The 25,165-nt window shown below is 40.8% G+C and overlaps 3 protein-coding genes across 21 annotated transcripts in view; 1 reads left to right on the forward strand and 2 right to left on the reverse strand.

The window, feature by feature from the left end:
* Svil (Supervillin) overlaps positions 1 to 25,165 on the forward strand; it is a 124,698-nt gene that overhangs the window by 81,718 nt on the left and 17,815 nt on the right. For 8 of the 19 annotated variants that reach the window (XM_036814886.3, XM_036814885.3, XM_036814889.3 and 5 more), the window contains one exon: positions 3,653 to 4,136. In XM_036814886.3, the coding sequence (XP_036670781.2) occupies positions 3,653 to 4,136 (484 nt within the window). Of the gene's footprint in view, positions 1 to 510; positions 546 to 1,158; positions 1,462 to 1,536; positions 3,404 to 3,652; positions 4,975 to 5,674; positions 6,039 to 25,165 lie in introns of those variants that run through there. The other 11 variants (XM_036814890.3, XM_036814896.3, XM_036814895.3 and 8 more) reach the window with 6 other exon arrangements.
* LOC108012456 (uncharacterized) lies at positions 14,390 to 15,584 on the reverse strand. Its single transcript, XM_017077843.4, has 2 exons — positions 15,124 to 15,584; positions 14,390 to 14,804 (listed from the first exon to the last, which is right to left on the reverse strand). Exons 1-2 carry the CDS (start codon positions 15,523 to 15,525, stop codon positions 14,463 to 14,465), a joined length of 744 nt encoding a protein of 247 aa, XP_016933332.3. The 5' UTR covers positions 15,526 to 15,584; the 3' UTR covers positions 14,390 to 14,462.
* Positions 16,245 to 18,885, reverse strand: Cyp4d20 (Cytochrome P450 4d20). Its single transcript, XM_036814910.3, has 5 exons — positions 18,583 to 18,885; positions 17,845 to 18,231; positions 17,428 to 17,497; positions 17,170 to 17,366; positions 16,245 to 17,106 (listed from the first exon to the last, which is right to left on the reverse strand). Exons 1-5 carry the CDS (start codon positions 18,743 to 18,745, stop codon positions 16,397 to 16,399), a joined length of 1,527 nt encoding a protein of 508 aa, XP_036670805.2. The 5' UTR covers positions 18,746 to 18,885; the 3' UTR covers positions 16,245 to 16,396.

The following is a 25,165-nucleotide window of genomic DNA, read 5'->3' on the forward strand; positions in this document are numbered from 1 at the left end:
TGACTCGCCTGAGACTAATTTATAATTAACTCGAACAAATTTGCAATGGCCGATGAAAATCAGTGACGACTTCGGGATGCAAAAAAAATGCAGCCACGCCAAATTGCGCAATGAAAGAAATGGAAAAACTGCAAAAACAAAATCATACACTAATTTGGTTTTCCATGCATGTGCGTTCATCGGGTTTTCATTTATGACTTTTTCATTATTTACGCCAGTTTGAGTTTTCTAACAAATGAATTAACTCCTCGTTATTGTTGTTGCCGTTGCTGTTTTTTTGACTTGTTTTATTGATATTGTTGTTGCCGCATGAGAAAACTAATAACAATTTATTCCCCACAACTGTATGTTTATGTAATTTAAGACGCGCGTGATTTATTTTTCCATATTTATTTATTTGCCATATTTCCATCGAGGTCTTTAGAGCAGTTAATTAAGCGTTCATAATTTTATGGCCTTTATTTACAACATTTTTAACGCCCACTCGATATGAATTTTCTTCCTTGAAAGTGATCCATAATACCTCCTGACACACTTGGAAAATATGTGAAGCTAATGGTAACCGGCTTTTATCAGTCAACAGTGGGTTTTTTACGGCCGAAAGATGGGAGGGTACATTTCTTAATGTTCTTTGTGATTTCGACCGAAAAAAGGCTGCAAAATTTATTACCGATAAGGCGAAATGACGTTGACCTTCATAGACGGCAATAAAATATATAATTAGCATGTGGATAGGTTTAAAATATTTAAACAAAGGAATATTTGCAATAATTGCCTAGTTAAACATCATGAAAGAAGTTTGAAATGAGTGATGAATTGAATTTGTAAGCTACATTCATTTTGATGTTGAATATTACTATTTAATAGGTTTTTTCCCGGCATCTTTAAATCATGCTTACAAAATTTTCCATAATTTCTTTGCGACTTGTTTATCAGTTAAACCCAAGCCCACACACAAAAAGTCACTCAAACGCTTACAAAGAAAGTTCATATCAATTGAAAGCGTTGTGGAAGAACCAATATCGAAAGTTACAAATGAAAATGAAAATCGACAAGATGAAAGATATATATATATATATATAGATGTAGTGGACAAAGCGAGCGCAAAAAAGTGGCAAATTATAGAAATTGCTTTAGAAACGGCAGACGAACTTTCTATGATTCAGTTACGCGGGGGTAGAAATCTTTTGTGATGGTCGTCGGTCAGTTTGTTTAGTGCTTGATAAAGGCAGTTGGAAATGATAGCGTAGAGCGGGAAATATGAACCATTATCGCAGCATTTGAGTGTGGGCAGCGGATATAACCGAATGCGCAGTTCGTCATTGACTCTTGTAACTCGTCACATCTCAAAGAAACCACAAGCAACCAGAAAACCAGCAGCAGCAGCAGCAATAAATATTTAAATTCAAAGATTCAAAGATATAAAGTAGCGACTCTGAGCAGACTGAGCAAATGCAATGCGTAAGTGGTGCAAAAACCACAAGGATTCAGTGTAGCAAAAACTAATCTATAAAACCCAACCCCATATATATATAGAACCCTCATCTTTGTCGCTGGCCGAGCGTCTGGCCTTCTTCAGCAATCTCTGCGAGAGCGGCGGCGGCGGAGGAGGTGGCAGTGCCAATGGAAGGTACCGCAGTCGCACCAGCAGCTATTCCAGGAGTCCGCCCATCGATCGCACCACGCCGAGGAGCAGCACCACCGCCAGCAGCGCCAGTGTGACGCCCACGCCCATGGACTACTCGCCGATTCCCCATGAAAAGGAGCCATCTAGTCTGACGCTGGAGAGCATCATCGAGCCCGAGCAGGAGGAGATGCGGGAACATGTGGATCAGCAGCAGGAGGAGGTTAAACTGAGGAAGAATGAGCCGCCCGTTTTGAGGGAATCGCCCCTGCACAATGGCTTCCACGTCCTGACCAGGTCCGCCACCGATCCTCCATCGTCCACTTCGCCCCTGCGCCTAAATGTACGGACCATTGGAAAGCTCATCCTGCCCGATACCTTCCGCGGTGATCGCAACAACAACAATAACAACAACAGCAGTAACAAAAGTGGCAGTACCAGCTGGAACTCCTGCATGGTCAAACTGCAGAGCCTGGATCCCGTAAACCTCACTGTCCAGTTGCGCACCATTGGCAAGGTGAAGTCTCCGTTCATCGAGAAGCAGCAGGAGAAAGTGAATCCCGAGAAGCTGTCTAATGGAAGCAGCGACAGTGGCTCGGATTCGGGCAAGGAGAACTGCGCCTCCAACCAGCAGGAGAATCAGCAGTCGCAGCAGCAACTGCAGCAGCAGCAGCTTCAGCAGGATGAGGATCGAGCTCCGCCCAGGGTGTCCGAGATGCGGAGGAAGATCACCAGACTGGTGCAACAACAGCAACCGCAACCACAGCCCGTCAACCGGCGTCACACCACCGAGATCACCACCGTGACCATACGATCTCCCAATGTGGACGATCGGTTTGCCAAGTATTTCGGGGTTAAGGAGAGTTTCAATAGCACCACCACCCTGCTGAAAACGCAATCGCTGCCGCCAACGACCAACCAAGTAGAGGCCACCAATTCCCATGTGCGACTACCGGTCACCACCGTGGTCTCCAAACGGCGAGAGCTGCTCAAGAGGACGCGACCCCTGTCCATGGATCACTATTCCAGCGGCTGCACCAGTCCCACAGCCATGCCAAGTCCGAAGAGAGCACATTCCCCGATCAATCGGCGAAAGGCCACCATTTCCAGCATCGAAGATATTGAGGTCACCCCCGATGAGCTCCGAGCCGCTGGCAAGGACTTCAAGCTGTTGTACGGCGAGTTATTGGGCTGAAAAATTGTCTATTTTGGCCAAGCATTCAAAATTTCCCAATTTTTCAAAAAATCGTCCAAAAGCCCTACCTTCATTTTCGAACCCAAAAATTACGCTCTCTTCGTGTGGGTCCTGCGCTCAGTGTGATAGATGCGCCCGATCCCATTCCAATCCCCAAAACTATTCACTTTGTAGTAGTCTCGTAGTAATCCATCCCAATAAAGATACAAAAAAACAAAAAGAACGAAACGAAAATTCCACAGAAATGTCAAACGAAAACGAAGTAATAAAATGAAAAAAAACTATAAATGTTAGGCATTGTATTTAAACCAAGAGACAGTTTTATCCCCAACGGCTCGTATATTATATGTCTGGCCAGCGAAAACCTTCCAGTTAACCTATATCCTATATATTATTATGCGAAACTGCTTTTGTGCTTATTTATACATAAATCACTACTTTTTATTTACATTTAAAAACGAATTGTACCTTAAACGGAATTATATTATGATGAGTATGTATTACATTTATTATTATTATTGTAATATTTAATTAATGGAAGTTGTTAAACCAAGAAAATAAATCCAAGAAATGTGCTAAAGAAAGGGAGGTGCATGAATATGAGGGGATAGTTCTGATACTGCGTAAGTACTTCGTGATTAAGCATGTTTGCGGCTACGAGCCTTTCTCTGCGCTTCTCAAATTTTGCAAGTAAGCATTAGATGAGCATGATATGATTTCTGCCTGCCTTTTTAATGGATTGATTTGCTGCATATTTTATTTATGGACACAAACTATAATTCGTCCACCTAAATGTACATATATTAATAATAAACATTTTTTTTATTTTATAGGAAAACCCACCGGCGAACCACTTAAGAGCATTCTTAAGACTGGAAAACCCATGCTAAGCATGGGTCGCGGCCTAATGCCCGTGGATCTCAATGCTGAGCTGAAAAATCGCCTCAAACGCTCCACTCATGCAACCGTTTCCAATCTCCGCAAATCTGCCACCTCGGCAGATGCCACTAGAGGAACTAGTGATGAGGTGGACAATCCGCAAAGGAATTTAGCCCAGATCCTGAGGAGTGTGTCCAAGGAGAACTCCACGCCGAAGCACGATGATGCCGTCAGTCTGGTGAGGAATCTCTCCACCTTGGGACAACCTCGATCGGTGGCCAGTGAAGATGCAGTCGGGAATTGTGCCTCGGCATCGGAGGGCGAAAGTTCGGGGGGTCGCGAGATCGAGGCCATTATCAAGAACAGTGCTGTGGCTAGACGTCGCCGGCAGCAGCAGCAACAGCAATCGCAGCAGCAGCAGCAACATCAGCCAGATGGGTGAGTCCTGGTCCTGGTCCTCCACGTCCAGCATCCGAGTCCTGTGCTTCGTGTGTTAGTGCACTAATCCCTAGCTACTAACAACCCAATCCTCGAGAGACTCCTTAGTGTGCAACGATCCCCGTGGATCCCCATCATGGTTTTTTACTCGTATATACATAACGTTTAGACAGCGCCATACATGCATCAAATGTGTGTGCTTCTCAAGACTGGTTCCCAAAAGTAAAACTAAATATTTACAATTAATGCAAAGTTGAGATGAAATTTACATTAGTTAGAAGTTCACACCGTTTTGTATCGAACATTTGTAAATGTCTCCGCATTCTCCACATCTTGTGTTCGTTTGCCGAAAAGACTTTTGCTTTTGATTAAACCAATTTTCCGCACTCGAACGAAAAGATTCCTAATCAGAGTGCAACCCGTGGCAAGAAGCTATTACTGTCCATTTGGCCAGAGGCCACCGCAACAGTCGCAGTCGCAGCAGCAACACCAGCAGCAGCAGCAACCAAAATTGCTGGCACAGCAGCAACACTTTCAAATATTGCAGGTACAGCGGCAACAGCCACAGCCATTGCAACCGAAACCCTTTTACAAGCTTCTTCGACCGAAACAATTTGTAAAAAATTAGAAACTAAGTTTAAACTTGCATTGCTTACTACTGTTTGTGCAAAAACTAATTAACTGATATATACACGAAAAAAAACAATATATTTTATCGACAACTTGTTTAAACGATATATTATGCCACAGTATATTTTTACGTGATGCCAAAGAGCAGATGAAAAACTAAGAAACAAGTAAATAAAAAGAAACATTAATAAAGTTGACGGAAATCCTATTTAACTGTAGTTTTGTTTGGCCACTAACTGTTATTCTCTACTAACTGTATGTTTAATAACAGCATGGAACTAAATATATTATAACCTACATGTCCCCGCTGAAAATTATTTTTAAAGGGTTTTAAAACCTTTGGCGCCAAACTTTTATATACCAGCGTTGCCAGATGTTGTTCAAGTTAAAGATGCCACTGTAGTTTACTTTTAACATTGATATCGTGGTGAACTTCGCAGTGATGCCACCGAGTCAAAAATAGGGGATATGGTTTCATCATATGTTTTTTTACAAACTGTTTTTAACCGGCTTTTGCATTTTCATACAAACACCAAAAAAATTGTTTTTTATTTCAAAAGATAAATTAGTTGGAGTAGGTTCCGTAGATTCTATCTCTGAGCCCAAAAGGGCCGAGTTCGGTCCCGGAGCCAATAATTTTATTGTCTTCTTGCTTAATATAAGGTGAACGTAAACAAACGTAAGCAATAACGTAAGTGTCAGTAATAAAGCGGGATAAACGATTTCGAAAAGCAGAGAGAGCGTAAATAGGGATGGAAGACATCGATGTCGGCCTGCCAAACATCGGTTACCGATGCTTTGAAAACATCGATAACATATTACATCGATGTTCTTCCACCTCTAATTCGTTGTCGGTTTATTTCGATTTATTTAAAAAAAAACGCCAGCTGCCTCGGTCGCGTGCGGAGTTCGCTCGGATGTTTTTGTTTACAAAACATATCACTAATAGTTGTGGATGCTAGTGCCGCACAAAAGTACTCGAACTTAAGTTCTACTAGTTAGTATACAACGATTTTGTAAGGTTTTAAGTGCGACAACGGGTTTTTATACTTTGTTTACCTTTTACAATAGCGCGCGCATTTGTGCCGGTTGCAAATAACTCGTCGTTTCGCCAATTGAATTATGCTAATTTAGCGGTCCGGAGATAATTCGTCACTGCTCAAGGCAATAAGATCTTAGTACATTCGGTACTTAATTAAAACAATTGCTGGCAATTGAAAGTGCAAGTGCAAATTGCGACGGAACAGCGGCATTTACAGCTATCTTTAAAAGGTTTGTGCAAATTATAGTAGTTTCCATAAAAAACCAGATGCAAGTTCCTTTAGTTTTTTTATTGCCAAGGGTTCAAACTGTCTGGCTCCGTCTCGCTCTAACTCCTACTCTCCTTGTCTTACCTGCAGTCAAACAGCCGAAAAAACTGTAAAATGGTTGTTTTGTTTCCATTCAAACATTTTGCTGATTCACCGAAACCTCTGCAGACTTTTTGTGCACTGATAAAAATTGGTTGGGGGAAAATATAAAATAAATAGGGTAGTATTTCTAAGAGGTGTCAATCAGTTTTATAATTATCTTAGGAAAAAACCCATAATATCCTTGAAACTCATCGAATGATTTAATACTTTAGTAATCAACAACTATATTACGTGTGGTATTCAGAATTAATAATGATTAACAAAAGCCCCCTGATCAAAGTTTTTAATATTTTTAATGAAAGGATTTAAAAGCTTTATTTCTTACATATGTTTTCTGACTAAAATAAATGTTCTTATCTGTCTAGGGAACACCTCTATAATATCTTTTTTTATGAGATTTGTCAAGAATTTATTTACATAGATGTTTTGTTTATTTTTTTAATTTCCTTAAGATAGATTGGTATCGAATTTATAACATTAAAAGTTTCTGAAATACAACTACGTATTTTTCCAAGTGTATAACCCCGACTCGCAGATTATTGTTGAAATGTTGTTGTTGCTTTTATTTGCTATACTTCTTGTCCAGACATTGTTGTTGTTTTCGTGTTTGCTTGCACTTGGAATCCCAATCCCAAACCCTATTGTATTTCTCTCTCTTGGTCTCTATAAAAAAAGTTTGCAGCCGAATCTGTATTTCCAGTTTTCGAGAGTCCGTCTCGCTTGAGCAATTTTAGCCAAATTTTGTTGATTTAGTCGATTTTAATTATCAAGTGTTTAATGTCTATTGTCTTTAGGTTCAAGGTCCCCGATTCAGGCCAGCATTTGCATAAGTATCCGAAAAGCAGGCGCGTTCAAAAATTAAATCAATCAAAATGATGTATTTTCATTTTTTATATTTGTTTATTCAAACCTTTCTCAGTTTTATTGCATAATTCGGGTTTGGGGTGAACTCCCCTCGAAACAGGTAATCCAAAAAATCTCAGCTAATGAATAATCCAATACGGAGCGAATCAAATGTTTAAGTTGTGCGGAGAATGCCTTTCGTTTTCAATGAATTTGCATAATTTGTGATTGGTTTTTTTATTTTTTCTTTCGTTTTGGCCCGTGGCAAATTTCTTTTGGCGGTGCCATTTGAAAACGAAATTAGTTTGCAATTTGTTTTATTTGCCAGGCCTTAATTTTCGATTTTAATGGGAAGCGTGTCTGCCCACAGCCAATTATAATAATAGTTAATCGACATGGAAAATAATGCAGTCAATGATTCCAGAGAAACTGATTAGTCTCATATTTCAGCAGTTTTGATTATTTAAAAGTACTGAATACGAACCAAGAAACTAATCCCTATTAGATTTCAAATTTGTTGAACACCAATTGAGCTGTTTTCAGATAGAATTCGAAGAATGCTTTGTATATAGTATATTTCCTTTGTTGCACTCTGCTTAAATACTAGTTTAAATTTAACTTAAGTATTGTAAACCTGACTAAAAAAATGTTTAGAAGTTATCTTGACGACTATAAGTTTATTTACTTAGGACATATATTACTATAGAGTTAACATAGATAAGAGGGCTATAAAAATAGTTGTATCGGGAGTTTTCTTTACTTAGAAAATAAATGTCTATTGAGTTTACCTAGATAAGAAGTTGCTTCTTCGATTTACGTTTTAATGGCAAACTGTTCATTTGTAAACAAAACAACCGATTGGCCATAAATATACACTCGAGAGCTGCTTATCGCTTCGGATTTTTATGATAGTCAAGTGGCACTCGGGGTTAATTTCTCTCTATCCGCCGCATGGGAAAGTGTTGGATGTGCATTACCCCAAATCAAAATGCACAGGCACCCATAACTAGGAAAGAAAGAGACGGCAGACCACCGGGGGATAGAGATAGCAGTGCCCGATCACGTCGGTGTAGGAAAAACGTGAGTCCAAACGCTAATGAGCCAAAGCTAATAAACGAAGCGGATTGAAACAAAGTTCTGCGGGAAAAACTGAGGGGCCTCGCCCTGAACTCACCAAAAAATATAGTATAGTATAGTGAAATCCAGAAGAATAGAGTTTGATTTTAGAGAAATATCATAGTAAGAAATAAACCTCATGGAAAAATATAGTATAGTAATATAGTATGAAAAAATGTCATGGTACCAAATATGGAAAATGCTTTTAATATTCATAATATTCATAAGTATTTGCCAATCTCTAAATCTCTAAAGACCATGAGTTTTTTTTATTGATGAATAAATAGTAAGGAATTTGGTGGAGATAAAGATAAGAAAGAACCAACATCCGTTGAGAAACACATTTATATTAAACAAAATGTTTGTTTCTAAGAAATCGATCTATGTATTTATAGAAATTTATGCTTGAAACCCATTTGTCTGAGTGCATAAGGCAGCTCGGTTTGGTTTTAGATCGGCTGGCATTAATTGAAAAATGCCGCCACCGCCATCGCCGCGTGATCGAATGATGCATTATCAAACGGAAAGCTTTGTGGCTGATCCGATCCCATAGCTATATGCCATATACCATATACCCATTCCCAACCGATATCCCCGTCCCCAATGAAGTGGGGAAACATTTCCATTTAGAGGCATGTTATTTGATGCTAAGCTGCGTGCTGAGAAATGCATTTCCAGATTACACAACCATTAAACTCACATAATTCCAAGGCACTGATCCATTAATTATGTTTTCGCTTCGGTTTGTTCTGGTCCCGCCGCGCGGCTATAAATATTATTTTTATTGGAAAAAATCTGTGCAGCATCGTTGAATAAAGTTGTTCGGTGGGAAGTCTGGCGAAGTTTTATGAGTCCAGGTCCTGCAAGTGATTCCCGATGCAATCTCGTTTGCCTTCCCAAAGTTGTCTAAAATATTACACAATCTTTTGGCTCTGGTACATTGACTCCTTTTCGGTTTATATGTACTACACTGTTTGCTTAGCTGCCTCTCTTTCTAACTTTTTGGTTACCGTTTGCACAGCTGTTGCCTTGTATCTGTATCTCATATCTTTGTATCTTTTGTATCGGAAAATGTATCTACTGCTGGCGGTTACTGTTACTGGCAGTTTCAAATGCTCCGCTTCCTCAATTTGTCGGGGCAAGTGTTTTTTAGGGGCAAATTGGCCTGTGGCGTTGATTGACCAACTATCGTTTAATTGGACTTAGTGGGGAGATAAACCCTTGATTGAGTTGCATTATGTAATTCATCTCCCACACTCGCGGCCCATTAAATATCCCATAAATGCCCCCACAGTTTTAACTCTAACTAATTTATGGCTATGGGCTCCCCTTCTACACATATGTGCTCTCAAAACTTGAAGTTTTCGCAATTGGAATCGAATTAGTTAAAAAATACAAGACAAAAACAAAAAGCAAACTAGAAAAACCATTGGCAGGAAATGATGAAATTTGAAAATTGGCTTAGTGGATATGGCTGACTTGATATGATTTTAATGAGAACTAATTGCCAGATGTTAGAGGCGATAGATATGCTTTGAAGAGCTGTGGATCTTAACAGTTTCTGGTGGAGAATTGAGAATAGGAATTCTATTAATATTTAATTACGCTGATTAATAGCCTTTTAATGTTTATTGCTTTCGATATTTGATGTTAAGATCAACGCTTTATTACTCATCTGGGGTTTTAAGATTCAATATGTAATAGCAGCTTATGGCTAGAAAATCATGGAGGTAACTATCAGTTCTAGTCAGTTACTACACATTTTATGAGTCATTTTTGGCCAACGCATCCGTATCCTTTTATGCTTGGTCGCCACTGGCTTAAGCCATAAATCTAGACGGTTTTTTATGGCCAGAAGCGGAAACGTGAGTCGCCGTTTTGCGGCCGCATATTTTTCAGGGGGCAGGAGCTGTATTAGATGCACTTAAACTGTCACTTCACCAGTTCCAGACAGAGTTTTTCTGTTTGTCTGACATTGACTTTGACACTCGCGAAGTCAACAAACCAAACACAAAACCCCCCGACAGGATAATATGCAAATCCCCATGGCTCTTTAATTTTTTACTATTTGCATGCCATGTTTGTCTGCACTGTCTGGCTGGCAAATAAAACTCATCAGGCCAGTTGACAACTCATTAGCTGGGGCATTCATGGAGGCCCTTTTTTTGGAGGGGAGGAGAACCCAGGAGATCTTGGTTTAACCACCTCCTTCGCGTCCTCGTACAATGAACTCATTTCGGACAAAGTTCTGGCCTGCAACTTGGACTCGTATTCGCTACTTTTGTTGTCTGACAAGCGCTCATAAATCTGCAGCTGCAGCTGGTCCTCATACTTGGAGAAATATTGTACCTTTAAAAATTAGAAAGCAATGATCCATAAAATTATAAATTGAAAATATATATCTCTAGATACCTAAACAAATAGCATCTTCGGCTCAAATTTATGTAGAAAATTAGATATATTGGTGATTAAATATCAGTTAATCTGATTAATATTTTTCTGTGTGTGCAGCTTCCAGGGAATGCAAAGTGGAGATGCATCTTCCCCACTGCCCTCGATCTCCTGCTCCAAACTCCAGACTCCATCTTCCAGCAGCTGAAAGCAGCTCTTTGTGCCGGGCCTGCTGGCTTGGCTCCTTTGTCTGTCTGCCCTGTCATAGATATCATCATTGGGCATTTATTATTTCAGTCCTCGGTTCGGCTGTGCATCTTCGTGTGCCTGGTTATTCAATTTCCTTTGCTTGGGCAGCTTCCTTGGCATATACAAAGTATTCAGGCCAACATTTCCCTGCCATTCTGCCACTTGCTATCGCATAGTATCGATTTCTGGGCGACAGAGTGACAAACAATGAGCTGTTTTCCTTTGATATATTGAATTGCATTGTTTGGCCCTGGCTGTCAGTGCATTGCCATTTCCATCTCCAACTCCATCTGGAGCTGCAGCTCCCGGCCAACTTCCATCCAACTCCCAGACCCCCAATCATCCCATCTTGGCTGTCGACTGTCGCTTGTCAGTCAATCAATTAGACACCTGTTGCTCGGTGCTTAGGCTTCTACGCGAAAAGCGAGACAGCTGACATTAACTGGCGGACTTCCATAAATCAAATCACATCAAAATGTCGATTTAGTGAGGATTATAAAAGTCAATAGCGGAAATATTTTTAAAGATTTATTTAGGAGTTTTAAATAGTTGATTATTGGAATTTTTTAAGTTTATAACAACTTAAAAGCTGTAAATTCTATTTTTAAAGGTATTTGAAAGAGTTTTGAATAATTTTTTAGGATAAACAAATCTTTCCGAATTTAATGGACCTAGATTAGAGTTTTAAGAAAGTTTCAGATAAGTTTTTGAAGTTTCATAATTAACTATTTAGTCTAATGCCCTAACCACTGATTTTCTTCAGTGATCAGATCAGATTTTTATTGACCTAACGATGATAGATCGCATAAGTATTTCAATGGCAGGTAATCTCCTAAATGACTCACTCTCTCTTTTAACCCAAAGGAAACTCGTACAACTTCCTTCCCCAATTTCCTGTGACTTGAGACTCCCAGTTTCCAGCCTTCATCTGCCATCGTCATCAGCATCCTCTCGCCATATACTGATAATCGATTATTAATGACTTTGGCGCAATTAAGTAACAAACAAAGTAAAAATCGCTTCATCGGGGCAGCAACAACATGCCATTACCCATTAACAGGCGGCACCACAAACTTGGCCAAGAAGGAGACAGGGCGTGGCGGGATCGGGTGAGGGGGCGTGGCGGAGTTCCTCTGTGTTCACTGACAGTAAAAGTTGCAACTTGCCACAGCCGAAGGCAGCAAGTGCAGGCTGCTGGCAGGCTGCAAGTCAGAAATCTTAAGAAAATCAACATGCAAAACCAAAAACAACATACGCCTTAAAATGTGAAAATGCGAATGACCCGAATACACCGACACATAGATACTTACATACTTACACACCCATACAGTTGCGCTGAAATTGATAGCGTACACGGCGCATGCGCAACACGCCAAAAGCCTTAAAAGGCAAAAAACACCAACAACTTCGATGACGACGGGCGACGATTTCCTTTTCTGCGCTTTCAGTTGTTGGTTTTTTTATATTTTCAGCTCCAGGCAAACTAGTTTTACGTACAGTTGGTTAAATACCCTATAAATGTATGGTTAGCCAGGGTATATCTAGTTAATGAGCAGGATCAATTGGTGTGCTTTCAGGGTGTAAAAAAAAAATATCTTTCCATATGATGCTTGATACCTAAGACACCTTGAAAAGCTATAAAAATCTGTATAACAATAACTAAAAAGAAAAATCTATAATTTTGATTAGTGGTCTTTAAAATTGTATTGTAAAATGTATCTTAAATTAAAACCTTTTGAAAACTATGTAAATTAATCACTTACATTTCTAAAAATGTGTTTTCTTTTCTCCACACAAAATCATTTTTATTAATCATCATTTTTACAGGATGTTATTTATTCGTTACCTCATTTACCGACTGCAACATTTTTTCTTAACTTTTGTTTTTGGCGACAACGATGCCGCCATCGCACTTGCAACTTTTGCCTTAATTGGCCAGGCTGTCAGCCTGCTTCGTTTTGGCATAAGCAATTTTCATTTATTTATGCAAAACATTTGCAAATATTTATTGAGCATTTTTCACTAGCTGCACTCTCTCACGTTGCATTAACACATTTCCCCCAATTTTCTGTCTCCCCAATGCCCCAATGAAAATGAAAAGTTCACGTTTTCGGCCGAGGAAAACTCGTTTCGATTGGTTATGCATAACGTTGACAAGCCTCAGATTTTTGTTTATTTATTTTTTCAGTTTTTTTGCCATGCCTGAGTGGGTTAGACCCAGAGTCTCAGCTGGGACTCAATGAAGCGCGTAAATTGTGCCGTCAATGTGGGTTAGGAATGGAGTTCTGTAGCTTCCATGAGTAGGTGATTAATTCCTCACATTTCAACATCAGCGATATCAGATGAAAGCCAGTGCGGAGAACTTCAGGAGTTGAGTAATGACCTGGTGTTTTGGTCAAATCAATTAGGTTTTTTATGGAGTGCAAAAATTAATTAACTAAAAACGGGGGATGACAAATTGAAGAAACTCGCCATGGCTGTGTAAATTTACTGCTTATAAATAACAATCTTTATCACCAGCATAATCAACACTCCCCTTCACATTCCTTAAGATTTCCACCGGCAATTATTAGAGCCCACGTCGTAAACACCCAACTACAAGTTGCATTTTAATTAGTTTTGCAGCAAAAATAAATTAAAAATGGCCACTCCCCTCTAAGTCTGCAATAAAACGCATCCAGATTGACGTAATCGCATTCCGGGAATTACACATAAGTGGCATACTGCTCATACTCCTCGGTTCTGGTCGGTCCATAAAAAAAACTAGCGTCGAATGCCACGCCAATTGTGCTAATAAATGAGCCACTTGCTCTGCGGCCAACAGGTGTTTCTTCTATGGCCATGTCTTTGTTTTCCCTCGAATCTTGTTCTTTTTTCTTCAGACCCTAGAAGGCGGAGGCATTCACAGAGAAAAGCCGACTTGGCCATCGACTTAAAAGGGAAAGAAGCAACAAAAACTGAAAAAACAAAAACCCGAAAGCCATAAAAGCCAAACGTGTTCTTTTGATTGGTAAAAAAAGGGGCAGGGGCTTGGGGATTGGCACCCATGAGCGGCCAGCTTCAATGGCTTATAGCCATTCTCCAGTTTGGTCAGGTCTGTGCTCTTCCACTTTGATTTTCATTGCCATAAATGGCACAATAATTTCTGGCTTGTCTATCTTTTCCATCTCAAGATCTTGTTGAATTATATTGCATATTGCTCATTATTGGCTTAAATAATTTCTTTATGCGGTGTCATTAATCAAAAGTGTTTCCGTCTTGAGGTGTCGAAAACGGAAGAGCCTCGAGCTGGTTTTAAAAATCTCTTTCTTTTCGAGACCATTAATCATAATCCTAGGTTATGGTCATCTAAGAAAGAGCGAGAGATGTTTTAAGAGTTTCTAGTCAATATACAATATGCTTCCCTTCCTTAAAGGTTAAAAATTTTAAACCCCTCCAACAGACACAAACAAATTGCCAGAACTTCCTTCTTTTTCCTGTCTAAATATTTTGCTAGTTCCTCCTTTTTTTGCCATTTGCGAAATTCAATCCTTCAACCCCTTTTTGTAGGGTTAATTTATTTGCCAGAGGGTTGAATTTCGAGTTGAGCTTGTGTTTGCCCAAGGATTGTGCTTGTTTGCCTTGGGACTGCCCTTTCTTTAATTACTTAGCTTCTTCTTGAGAAAGTTGTACACTTTAGTGGGCATTAGTTTAACAAATTCAAAAGCTGCTTGAACTGATCGTCGAGGTTTAAAGGGGTCTCTGTGGTGGTTGGTGGCTCAGTGGGTGCCTCCGTGGTTGTGGTGGTGGTGGTCGTCGTGGACGTCGTGGTTGTGGGCTTGGGCATGGGCTTCGGCTTGACCCGGCCATCCAAACAGGCCTGCAGGTGGTTGTAGTTCTTGGCAGTGGACTCCACGTAATGGCGCTCCGCCTTGCGGCAGCACTGTTCGTACTGCAGATCCACCACTCGGTAGCGCTCCTCCAATAAGCTGGCAGACTCGGAGGCATTGCCCGAGATGCTGTACGTGGAGACGGTGTTGTTGGAGCCCTGGAATACAAAGAGTTGTAAAGACCATTTAAAATCATTTTTGAAAATCGAAAAATCTTAAAAAAATATTATAAATGTGAAAGAAAACGATATCATTTTTCAGGGGAGTTCATGATTTTAGAGAAATCTTTGAAAGAGTATTAGATTTGGTATACCTAACCAATATTATACAAAATTGAACAGAGTTTATATGTGTTTTTGTAGGATCTACTGGATATTTAAATATACATAGATTACACAGATTACACTTTAAACAATTTTTAGTAAGATCTTACTGTGAAAGATCCCTAGTGAGATCTAGATTCTGGAGTCAACTCACCACACGCGCGTGACAGTTGAAGGAGTCGAGGGTTCCGTTGATCCCATTGCAAACCCTGAGCTCCTGGCACACCCTCTCGGAGGAGAGGAGGATGGTCCTGCGAGTGGCAAGGAAATCGGTATCGATGCCCTTCCTCGAGTTCGCCGACGCCTTGGCGCAACCGGTGAAGTTGGCACTGTACAGTTCCGCGATCAGGTTGGATTCACCGATATAGCCGCCGAAACAGGCCACCGAGGCGAAGGGGTCGCGATGCGTGACCCGCGAGTTGAGGAACAGCCGGGTGAGGCCATCCTGGGTGGGCAGACCCACGTAGGGAGGCAGGGGCCTGCTGATTCCCTCCACGGGGGACAGAGCCACCAAACCGATCACTGCCAAAAAGGCTAGCACTTTCACAGACGACATTGCAGATACTCCAGATATAAGGTATATCAGAACCGGAGACAGAAGCTCTTTTGACGCACTGCCTCTAGAGAAGGTCTCTTTTATATGTGCCATCCCGATGCGACTGACAGTGGAGATGATAAGCCTGTTATGTGGTTTCCTTTCGCGATGCTCTTATCTGTTTTTGCAAAACTTTTCTATTGCCTTAGCGCATTATCTTTTGGTTAATGATAAACCATAGATAAACACCAGACTTGTCTAAGCTTAATTGAATTGGGATCGCGGAATATTTACAGCTTTAGAGAAATGCGTACCTTCTTAATTTACAACTATGTATGTTTCATTTTCTATATGACACTCGAGAGGTTGTCAAAGTCTCGGGGAATAGATTTCCACGGTGTGAACGCCTCCTAAGTAGCCAGTTAATATTGGCCCAAGGTAAATACAGTATTTTACGTTGATAAGCTCGGGATTCTTTATAGTGCGCCACGCTCATCCGCTGTTCAAATACCTTTTGTTTGGGGGCCTAATTTTATAATCACCGCAAATATTGAGACACTGTTTGTGGCTAAGCCCTGTGAGTCGCATTGCGTTGAAGGGGTTGTAATAGAAGGCGAATGAGTAAGCGGTTTATTTATAAACGCTCAACAGGTTTTCACCCCTGGAGTAACTAAGTTTTTATTTATTGTGCCTGGTAGTCACTGAACAAATTCTTTATAATCCCAGAAGATTGTCAACTATTAATTTTAAATAAAAAAGTATTTATTTTAATAAAAAAAAAACAAGTTTTTAAGTACTCAACGATTAGATAATAGAGTCTTACGTACTATATATCACGAATATCCCAGTTACCTTTAACCGAAACCCTGAACTGCTGCATGAGTGTTAAGTATTACGACTTTCTGGGTCTAAGACCCACATTTATGCCCGAAGCTGAGCGCAGGATAAAGTTCATCATGGGTTTGAGCTCCTCTCCAAGGGGCAGCAGTTCGTAGAATCTCAGGACCTTGCTGATCAGGGACTTCATTTCCAGAACAGCAAACTTCTGACCTATGCAGTTCTTGGGCCCAGCACTGAAGGGCACATAGGCGAAGTTCTCGTGGCTTTCCTCTTCGCCACCCAAAAATCTTTCTGGCTTGAAACTTAGGGGATCCGGGAAATAATCCGGATCCCGATGGGCGAAGTATAGAACTAGGTAAATACTTGTATTGGGCGGAATGATCTTGTTTCCAATCTTCAGCTCCTTGTGGGTGTGTCTGCCAATTGCAGGAACTGGGGGATACATCCGTATGGTCTCCTTGATAACACAATCCAGGTACTTAAGATCCTGCAGCTGGGATTGCGTCACTGGAGCGTGGGGATCTTCTCCCAGAACCTGCTGCAACTCCTCGTAGATGCGCTCCTGAACGTTGGGATGTCTGGCTATGGCATATAGCGCATGGGAAACACCACTGCTGGTGGTGTCATCGCCCTCGAACATGAAAGTATCCACCTCCTCGCGAATATCGGCATCGGTTAGTGGTTTGTCGTTAATGGTCGACTGGAGGAGGATGTCCAGCAGAGCCATTTGCGATTTCCGACCGATTTCTTCATCGCCCAGACCTGCAACGGATTAGGTAAAAGTCAGCGGGGATTTATAGCTTCCTGGTGATTCACTGCACCCACTCAGCGGTCTGTAGGTGCCGTCGGCCTTCGCCCGCTCCACGGTTTCTCGCCGCTCGCGGATGACCTTGTCGGTGAAGTCGTGCATGACGCGTATATCGCTCAGAAGTCGGCGGTGCAAAAAGGGGGCTGCCAGCGGGAACATCCAGTCGTAGCGCTGCGAGAACTTAAACATGCGATCCGGTTGGATATAGACCACACTGCAGAAAGGGGAACGAAAGTGTTAGAATAGTGTTTATTACAATAACGTTAAAAGCCCACCTCTTCAGCGCCTTTATGTAGGGAAAATCGGGGTCGTTCTGGGCATTCACCTGGACTCCCATGGCGGCCTCTGCAAAAAGGTTCAATAAATCAATACTCAACATAAGAGTTTACAATAATAATTTAATAATAACTTTTTACAAATGGGACCCAGAATTCGTCTAGGTAAATTAAGTAATGTTGTCTTTTCAATACCGTTTATTACGTTTTAAATATATTCACAGGGGAAAAACATTTTTCTTTTTAAAGTAGCAAGCACGTTTTTGTTTATGGCAGTATATATATAAATGTGTTATATAAATTAAAATAAGTAAGAAACACAAAGGCAATTCTTAGAATATATAAGACCAGCCATGAATCTTCTTTGTTTTAATTACCTTGTAATATATCTTAACTAAGCCAAAACCCCCTACTAACCTGTTATCACATCAAGAGCCGCCAGGGAAACATACTTAAGCATGTCCACCGCTGTTTTACCATCGGCACACTTTCTTAGATTCTCCACCATGACCCCACTATTCCGATCCATTATCTCCACATAGTGCTCGAGAACTTTGAAGTGGAAGGCATGGGTGAAAATCTTTCTCCTGGCATGCCACTTTTTACCCGTGCTAACAAGTAGACCATCGTTTAGGAAGGGTCGCAGAAATTGGTAGAGCTGACCCTTTTCCAGGAGGGTGGTACTGGCCAAGATGGTCTCGAAGTACTTTAGATCCTTTGTGTAGATCAGGGATTCGCCTAAGATCCAAAAGCGAAACGTCTTGCCATAGTTGTCGAACTGTTCGCCCACCCAGGAGATAATATCTGTAAGGAATATTTTGGTTATCATTTAATATTAGTATTAAGAATTATGTTATGGTCGATATGACAACCTGTTGTTGTAATCTACATTATTCTGGGATAATACTGTTGATAAGAAAAAATCTTTTAGTTTATGGAACCCCCAAATGCCAAAGATTTCACATATGTTTAATAAAGATTATGAAATCAACTGATTTTTTTAGTCAGAGGCAATTTGTTTTTATAATCTTCATTGATTTGATAATAGTATGATAAAAACGTATTCTTTTAATCTATAATACGCGGTATTGACGAATATTAAAAATATTTCAATTCCAAAAACATGTCCTTCTAAAAAGACATTCTAGGACTCACTCTCCGCTCCCAAGTGCAAGGCCTGGAGACCACATCCTAGGATTGGGATCGAAATAGGTCCTGGGATCTGGGATTTTTCGAAGGCAGCAACTCGCTGCCTTTTGCGTCCAAAGTCCCAGGTCAGGAGCAAGATCAGTGCGCCAGTGATCAGGGTCAGCCACATTTTGCACTACTACTTTGTTGCGACCTTTCGGCGGCGATTAAAACCGGGGATCAGAGTTGGATGCTTTTATTTTATTTGGTTTCACTTTTTTGCGTTGTTGACACCGCCGCTTTTGTAGATCAACTGTTTGGGACGAGCGATGATAACCGGCCGCTTGACCAGCCAAGCGATATTGCGGATTTCAAAACTATATATTGTCTGTAGAATTAAATTCTCTCGCTCTCAGTTAATTCCTCTCCGGGGAACTGGTTTTGGTTGAAACATATGAGTCTTATTTTGATTATGAGTTCGAGTGTTGCAACTCGGGGCGTGCGTTTCGCATTCAAAGCGATATATGGCGAGCTTTTCGTTCTGCCAGATAGTCGAAGTGACCATGCCGAGCAAGCAAGTGCTGATATTGAATGTGTTAAATATATGTGAATACAGTGGACGATCCATGGAGGGAAATAAATAAGATCTTCGTAGTAAAGATTTGACAGGCCCTTAGATTTTTAATCTTACCTTCAAGTGAGTCATACAATTCTAGATTTTATCATTGTTATTAAAATAATTACCGACTATGCAATTAAAAACCTATTATAAAAATTATTTACTTTTCGTTTGATTACTGTATATGCACATTTAGGTTGCCTTATTAAAATGCGGGTCGGTTTTAGAATTTGTTTACTCGTGCTTCGTAAACCAGCAACAATTAACAAGCTTTTAAATTAAAAGCAATTACTTCCAAATGACATGTGGAATTTGTTAGTGTATCAACTCATCAATCGAGCTATAGGCTCAAACTGCAACAACGTCTAGCAATTAAGAGGTAAATTTATGCGTCAGACCAACCCCCTCAAAAATAGCAAATTCGCGACTTCGGAGGAGGGAACATGGAGGAAACCCAGGAAACGGTAGCATCTTCCAATGAGCAGAACAAGACACTTGTCAAGCCACCAGTCCAAGCCCTCCAGTTCCTCCATCTCATCACCTGCCCCGCCAGAAAAAACAGCTGTGACAATCGGAGCGAGGCGACAAGACACGAGACCAGACCTCGAGACTACACTGGGAAAAATACTGGGACTAATAATACAAATAAAAACAAGGAAGAACGCTATAGTCGAGTACCTCGACTATCAGATACCCGTTACTCAGCTAAATGGAGATATGCAAGCAGCAAAGCGAGATTAAAATGCGCCACCTACCGGCGGTATACAGATTTAAGCGTTATGGGCGTTAGAGTGGGTGTGGCAAATTTTTTTTGGATCAATCGATAGGTATTGACGAGACCAATACATTTCAGTTAAAATTTTTTATCTAGCATGAAAATTGTGGGCGTCACAGGTTTTCGCGGTTTGTGGGCGTAAAAGTGGGCGTGGCAAACTTTTTTTTGGGTCAATCGATAGGTATTGATAAGAACAATACATTTCAGTTAAAATTTTTACTCTAGCACTAAAACTGTAGGAGCCACAGTTTTGGGCGGTTTGTGGGCGTTAGAGTGGGCGTGGCACTGTACTGAAACAAACTTGCGCTGCGTAAGAAGCTCAGGAATCTGCTCGCCAAATCTCAATAGCCTAGCTCTCATAGTTTCCGAGATCTCAGCGTTCATCCGGACAGACAGACGGACAGACGGACAGACGGACAGACGGACATGGCTAGATCGACTCGGCTAGTGATCCTGATCAAGAATATATATACTTTGTGGGGTCGGAAACGCTTCCTTCTGCCTGTTACATACTTTCCGACGAATCTAGTATACCCTTTTACTCTACGAGTAACGGGTATAAAAAGGATAAAGAAAAAGAGTTTCTGAAATGTAGTTCAAAATTCTCGAAAAAGAATCCTAAAAAAAATTTTTTTTTAAGTAAGAAACAAAAACTTTGATCTTTAATAACTGGTTTGAAGAAAAAGGGTTGATAAAGCATACAAATATTTTCTAAACAATTAATAATTTTTTGTTATCTGTTTTATGTGATACAGTTCTATATATTTAAAGTATTTCCATTTTAAATCTAATATCATATCTTCTAATATCATAATATCAGGCTTCTACAATTAGGAAAATCTTTTCATATTCAACCTTTTACAATTAACTGTCATAACTATGCCTGAGTTCATCAAAAACATTAGATAAACTAAATTAAACTTAGAGATTTCCAGAAGTAATTTTTTTCTGAGTGTACTAGGTCCCCAGTTGAATGGACTGCGATTGCTGTTCGTAGTTCTGGCTGCCGTTGTTCCCGGTTAACTCGTTGAACTTGGCGGCAGAGTTCATTGGAGTTGAAGTAGAAGACCCCGGATGGGGGTACGGGTCTTATGGGTATAGAAGATGGGCATGGGCGGGGACAACTAAACAACGCGACAACACACCGGAGACAGTCGTAGCAAGTACATTCACTTGGCGGTCAATTAAGGCACTCGGATGACATCCGCACATGTTCCGCCGACATGACAGTCGTGGGCCTGGCCAGAAACCAAAACAAGTTATCAAAACGTCGAATCCCCGAAAGAAGTTTACCTTTTCCATGACGATGACGCTGTTCCTCTGACGCCAGCAGAACGGTAAATGGGAGCGTCACATCGTTAATATATATATATCTCCACCATAGAAGATACCAGATATAAGCAGAAAGAAAAGCAAACGCCGGTAAGACAGTCGGCCAAATTGTAGACCAGCTAAAAAGCGTTGACTCACGTTATTCCCAGGGAAACTGAAGCAGAAAGCGGAAGAATTTCATGGTGGAGTAATAGAGGTAATTATGCGGGTCCAGGAGTTGGGGCGAAGATATAGGAAAACTCAATCAATAAGTGCACGCCCATCTGCTAGTCAAGGGGGGAAAACCGTGACAGGCACGTAGTACTACAACCCCATGGCAAATGCAGAAGGTATACCCCGCCTTTCATACGATATATAGCTGCATCCGAGTCTGGCAGATCTTAACCAGCTTTTAAGTGGGGATACGACTAAACTCCTTTGTTTGCCCTGCCCAAAAAACGCATGTTTCCTGCTTCCGCTGCAGTCAAAACACGGAGTCACTCAACTGCCATTTGCCGATGGCTCCCAAACTCCCAAAAACCACCCAATCTTCCCCTGATTCAACACCCCATCCATAACCATGGCCATTGACACCAAACAAAGAGCCGGGTTTTGTTTTGACGCATTTTCGGTGTTACCCCGGCAACCGGCAAACCGAAGAGCCGAAAGAATAACATGTCTGGGGATCCCTCAATGGGATGGGTTTCGGGTGGGTTTGGGGTGCTGGCGAGGGGCTACTCACTGGAGGGTTGCTTTTGTCGACAGCACGTGTCTGAAATACTGCGCCTGCTCGTGGAAAAACAAAAGTCAGCTGATTGCAAGAGTCCATCAACAAAGTTGCAGACGCAAATGTTGCCAGTTTTAACCCCAGAAAGCTTTGGGTTTGAAAACCATACAGTTGACTAATTGAAATAAAACATAAACGTATGGTTATGAAGAACTTTTGTCTAGTTGTTACCCTAAATGATAACATGAAATAAATACCATAAATAACAAAAACATTTTTGCTGAGTTATAGGGTTAGCCATTGCCAAATTTCGATTTCACAAAGTCACAACCAAAAAGTCGCGACACCTTGAACTTGAGGTGAAATTTCAGCTTTTAACCCAGAGCACAATTAAGCAAGATTTTCTGCTGGGCAAAACTGCTGAACAAAAGCCTCGAGAGTTGGTAACTATTTTTGCTTAAACCTCGCGCGGGGTCGGCCTAATGAAATGTCGAATGGCCAGACAAAAGAGCAAAACAGTCGGGGAAAAAAGCGAATGAGCTGTAAGCCCATGTTGACGTTGTAATTTTGCATCATTACCGCCGCCTTCAACTGCTCCTTTCCTCCGACTTCAAAAGCGGGTAAACTGCGGCGTGGGAAAGTCAACCCGAAGCGAACTTGAATCTGGCCAACTCTGGGATCTCGGATCTCGGATCTCCTAGATCTCAGAGATCTCCGCTCATTGTCCGGATTGCTCTCATCAACTGTGGTTTTGGCTTGGCGCCTTCGTGGGTAATCGTCACTCTTTGGGCTGCCAAAATTTGCTGCTCTTGGGACTTTTGCGATTCGCATTCACTTTCTGCCATAATTCATTGCATAAGTCAATTTCTGCTTACCTGGTGATTTATATGACGCGAAACATTACCGGCAATTCACCTGAGCTTCATGTGGCTGCACTCGCAAAAAGGAGAGGTAGTAAGATTGCTTAAGGAAATATTAATCGGAAAATGAGTTGATCAAAAGTATCTATATCTTTACTTGGGTTCCCTAACTCATACATTTTTGGAATAGGGATTCTTAAATATTCTCGTTTTTTGATAGTGCTGAAAATTATTATAATTAGATAAGTTTAATTTAAATTGAGCTCCATATCTTAAAGTATAGGATCTTATAAAGTTCTTTATAATTATATATTTTTCTGAGTGCTGCCACACGATCCAGCTTGATGGCTTTGCCTGATATAATATTTGCGGTTTGCCATCGAGTCTGATGCTTCTGTTGAAAATATATCATGTTTAAGTGTTATTAGCTGCGAGATATTATTATTTTTACTTATTTAGCCTCAGCGGCGACTGTAACCTTGTTCAAAACCGCTCAAACCGTTGCCAATGCCGTTGATTTATTATTGCTTTTGTATCTTATACATCTTATACATATCTCAGACCGAGCACTTGACACAGCGACAATGACAGAGACGCTCTAGAAACGGGGAGTTTTGCATTTGATGACAAGAGTGCAGCAAGTGTTCTTCGCATAATTTATAAGATATTTTTTGGTATTTCTGCATACATTTTCAACACCTTGAGCAAATCTGCCAGCTTACAACTCCATTAGAGACGAGATCACTAGATGCTGTCGTGTGAGGGCCTCATAAAGCCAGGGCTTGATGGCGTGCAATTATTTATGCCGCGCCAAATAGTTTATAAAACAATTCATTTTGTTATATCATTAAGACCCCATAAAGCAGCTGCCGCATTGCCAAACCGATCGCGTGATCACTCTCAGTCTCGGTTCGCATTCACTTTTGGCTAAAAAGAAAATGTTAATTACCGCACTGGTAATTCAATTACAAAACGCGAGTGAGTTACTGGATGGATGATCAACGATCCTTGGGATGGCTTCTAATTATATGCAGAAAACGTATCTTTTCCGCGGAAACTGAGCTCTCAGCTGTCAGTGTTGAGGAATGAAAGTGGTTTTCAGCTAGATTGTTATATTTCTGGGTGTGTCCTAGCCATTGGACCGCACCCAGGAGTTTGGCACTCAAACTAATTGCCTGCTAAACGCTTTCCAAAGGGCAATTACTGCATTAAAACTATAGCTATCGGTGGGGGAATAGGGAGTGGGAAACCGGAGAAGTTCAAGCCCAGGAGGAGCCATTCGCGTGTCTGCCCTCTGACCTACGACTGCTGGTCAAAGATAATCCCCTCTCACTCCATCGTGTCTGCAATTTTTGCCATTATTCCATTAGCCAAGCTTTTACTTTGATTTCACGTCTCAGCAGTTGTGGCTAAACTTTGAACTTTAGCAATGCCATTTTCCATGTGGTTATGCATGGTAATTGAATTCGAGCTTGAGTTTCAATTGGAGTTTTGATTTTAGAGATGTATAGATTAAGCGAAGATTATGTAAAAACTATTGAGAGACTTGGATCATATAGTTTTTACTCTATTTTTAAACAGGAAACGAATACCACAGGCCTTAAAATAATTCTATATTTTACAACCTTCTATATATCATCTTCGTAATTCTAAAATACATATTTCGATCTATTTTTTATTGTTTACACATTCTACATTATTTGGTATTTGATAATCCCCATACTAATTTTAAATATATCCTAAAATCAGAGCTCCTATTTTTAACATATTTTTAAATCCATAAATAAATTAAATTATCACTATTATTTCTTAATACATTTTTCAATATGGGTAGTACTCCCTAGTATTCCCTATTTCTAGAGTGTTTTATTTGTATTCAACTTCAAGGTGCTAAAACTCAGTTTATGTAGTTGTCACGCTACTCTTGACCAGATTTAAACGCGATCAGCGAGCTGTGGACAAACACCCTATTTCCCAGGTAGATGAGGTCCGAAAACCCAGCACCTGGTCAGCGTTGGCCTGTCAAAAATGTTTTCCAAATTAATATGCAATTTAGCTGTCAGCAGTTTGGCTGTTTGTTTACCTGCCGTCGTTCGGTCGGCAGGTGATGAGCTTCGGCGGGATTGAGATTCAGATGGGTGTTCAGTATACCTAAGTGTCTTGGGACCCAGTCTAGGTTGCCTGCTCATTCGTCTTTGTTCGCTCTTCGCGTGCAGTCCGCTTTTCATTCGCTTTTCCAGTGCCTCTTGGACTGCAAAAAAACAAAAACCACGTGCTGTGATTTCCCAAATGTGAGTGCTCTTCGTTTTTCCTTTTGC

The sequence above is a fragment of the Drosophila suzukii genome, chromosome 3 (genome assembly GCF_043229965.1).
Source record: "Drosophila suzukii chromosome 3, CBGP_Dsuzu_IsoJpt1.0, whole genome shotgun sequence".
Classification (NCBI taxonomy): domain Eukaryota; kingdom Metazoa; phylum Arthropoda; class Insecta; order Diptera; family Drosophilidae; genus Drosophila; species Drosophila suzukii.

Excerpts from the sequence above, each read along its gene's own strand:
- LOC108012456 (XM_017077843.4), bottom strand. The coding sequence starts at position 15,525 with ATGTCGTCTGTGAAAGTGCTAGCCTTTTTGGCAGTGATCGGTTTGGTG. Across the intron at positions 14,805-15,123 it reads TCAACTGTCACGCGCGTGTG|GGCTCCAACAACACCGTCTC; the intron begins GTGAGTTGACTC and ends TTTGTATTCCAG.
- Cyp4d20 (XM_036814910.3), bottom strand. The coding sequence starts at position 18,745 with ATGTGGCTGACCCTGATCACTGGCGCACTGATCTTGCTCCTGACCTGG. Across the intron at positions 18,232-18,582 it reads CTTGCACTTGGGAGCGGAGA|ATATTATCTCCTGGGTGGGC; the intron begins GTGAGTCCTAGA and ends TATTCCTTACAG. Across the intron at positions 17,498-17,844 it reads GGCTCTTGATGTGATAACAG|AGGCCGCCATGGGAGTCCAG; the intron begins GTTAGTAGGGGG and ends ACCTTTTTGCAG.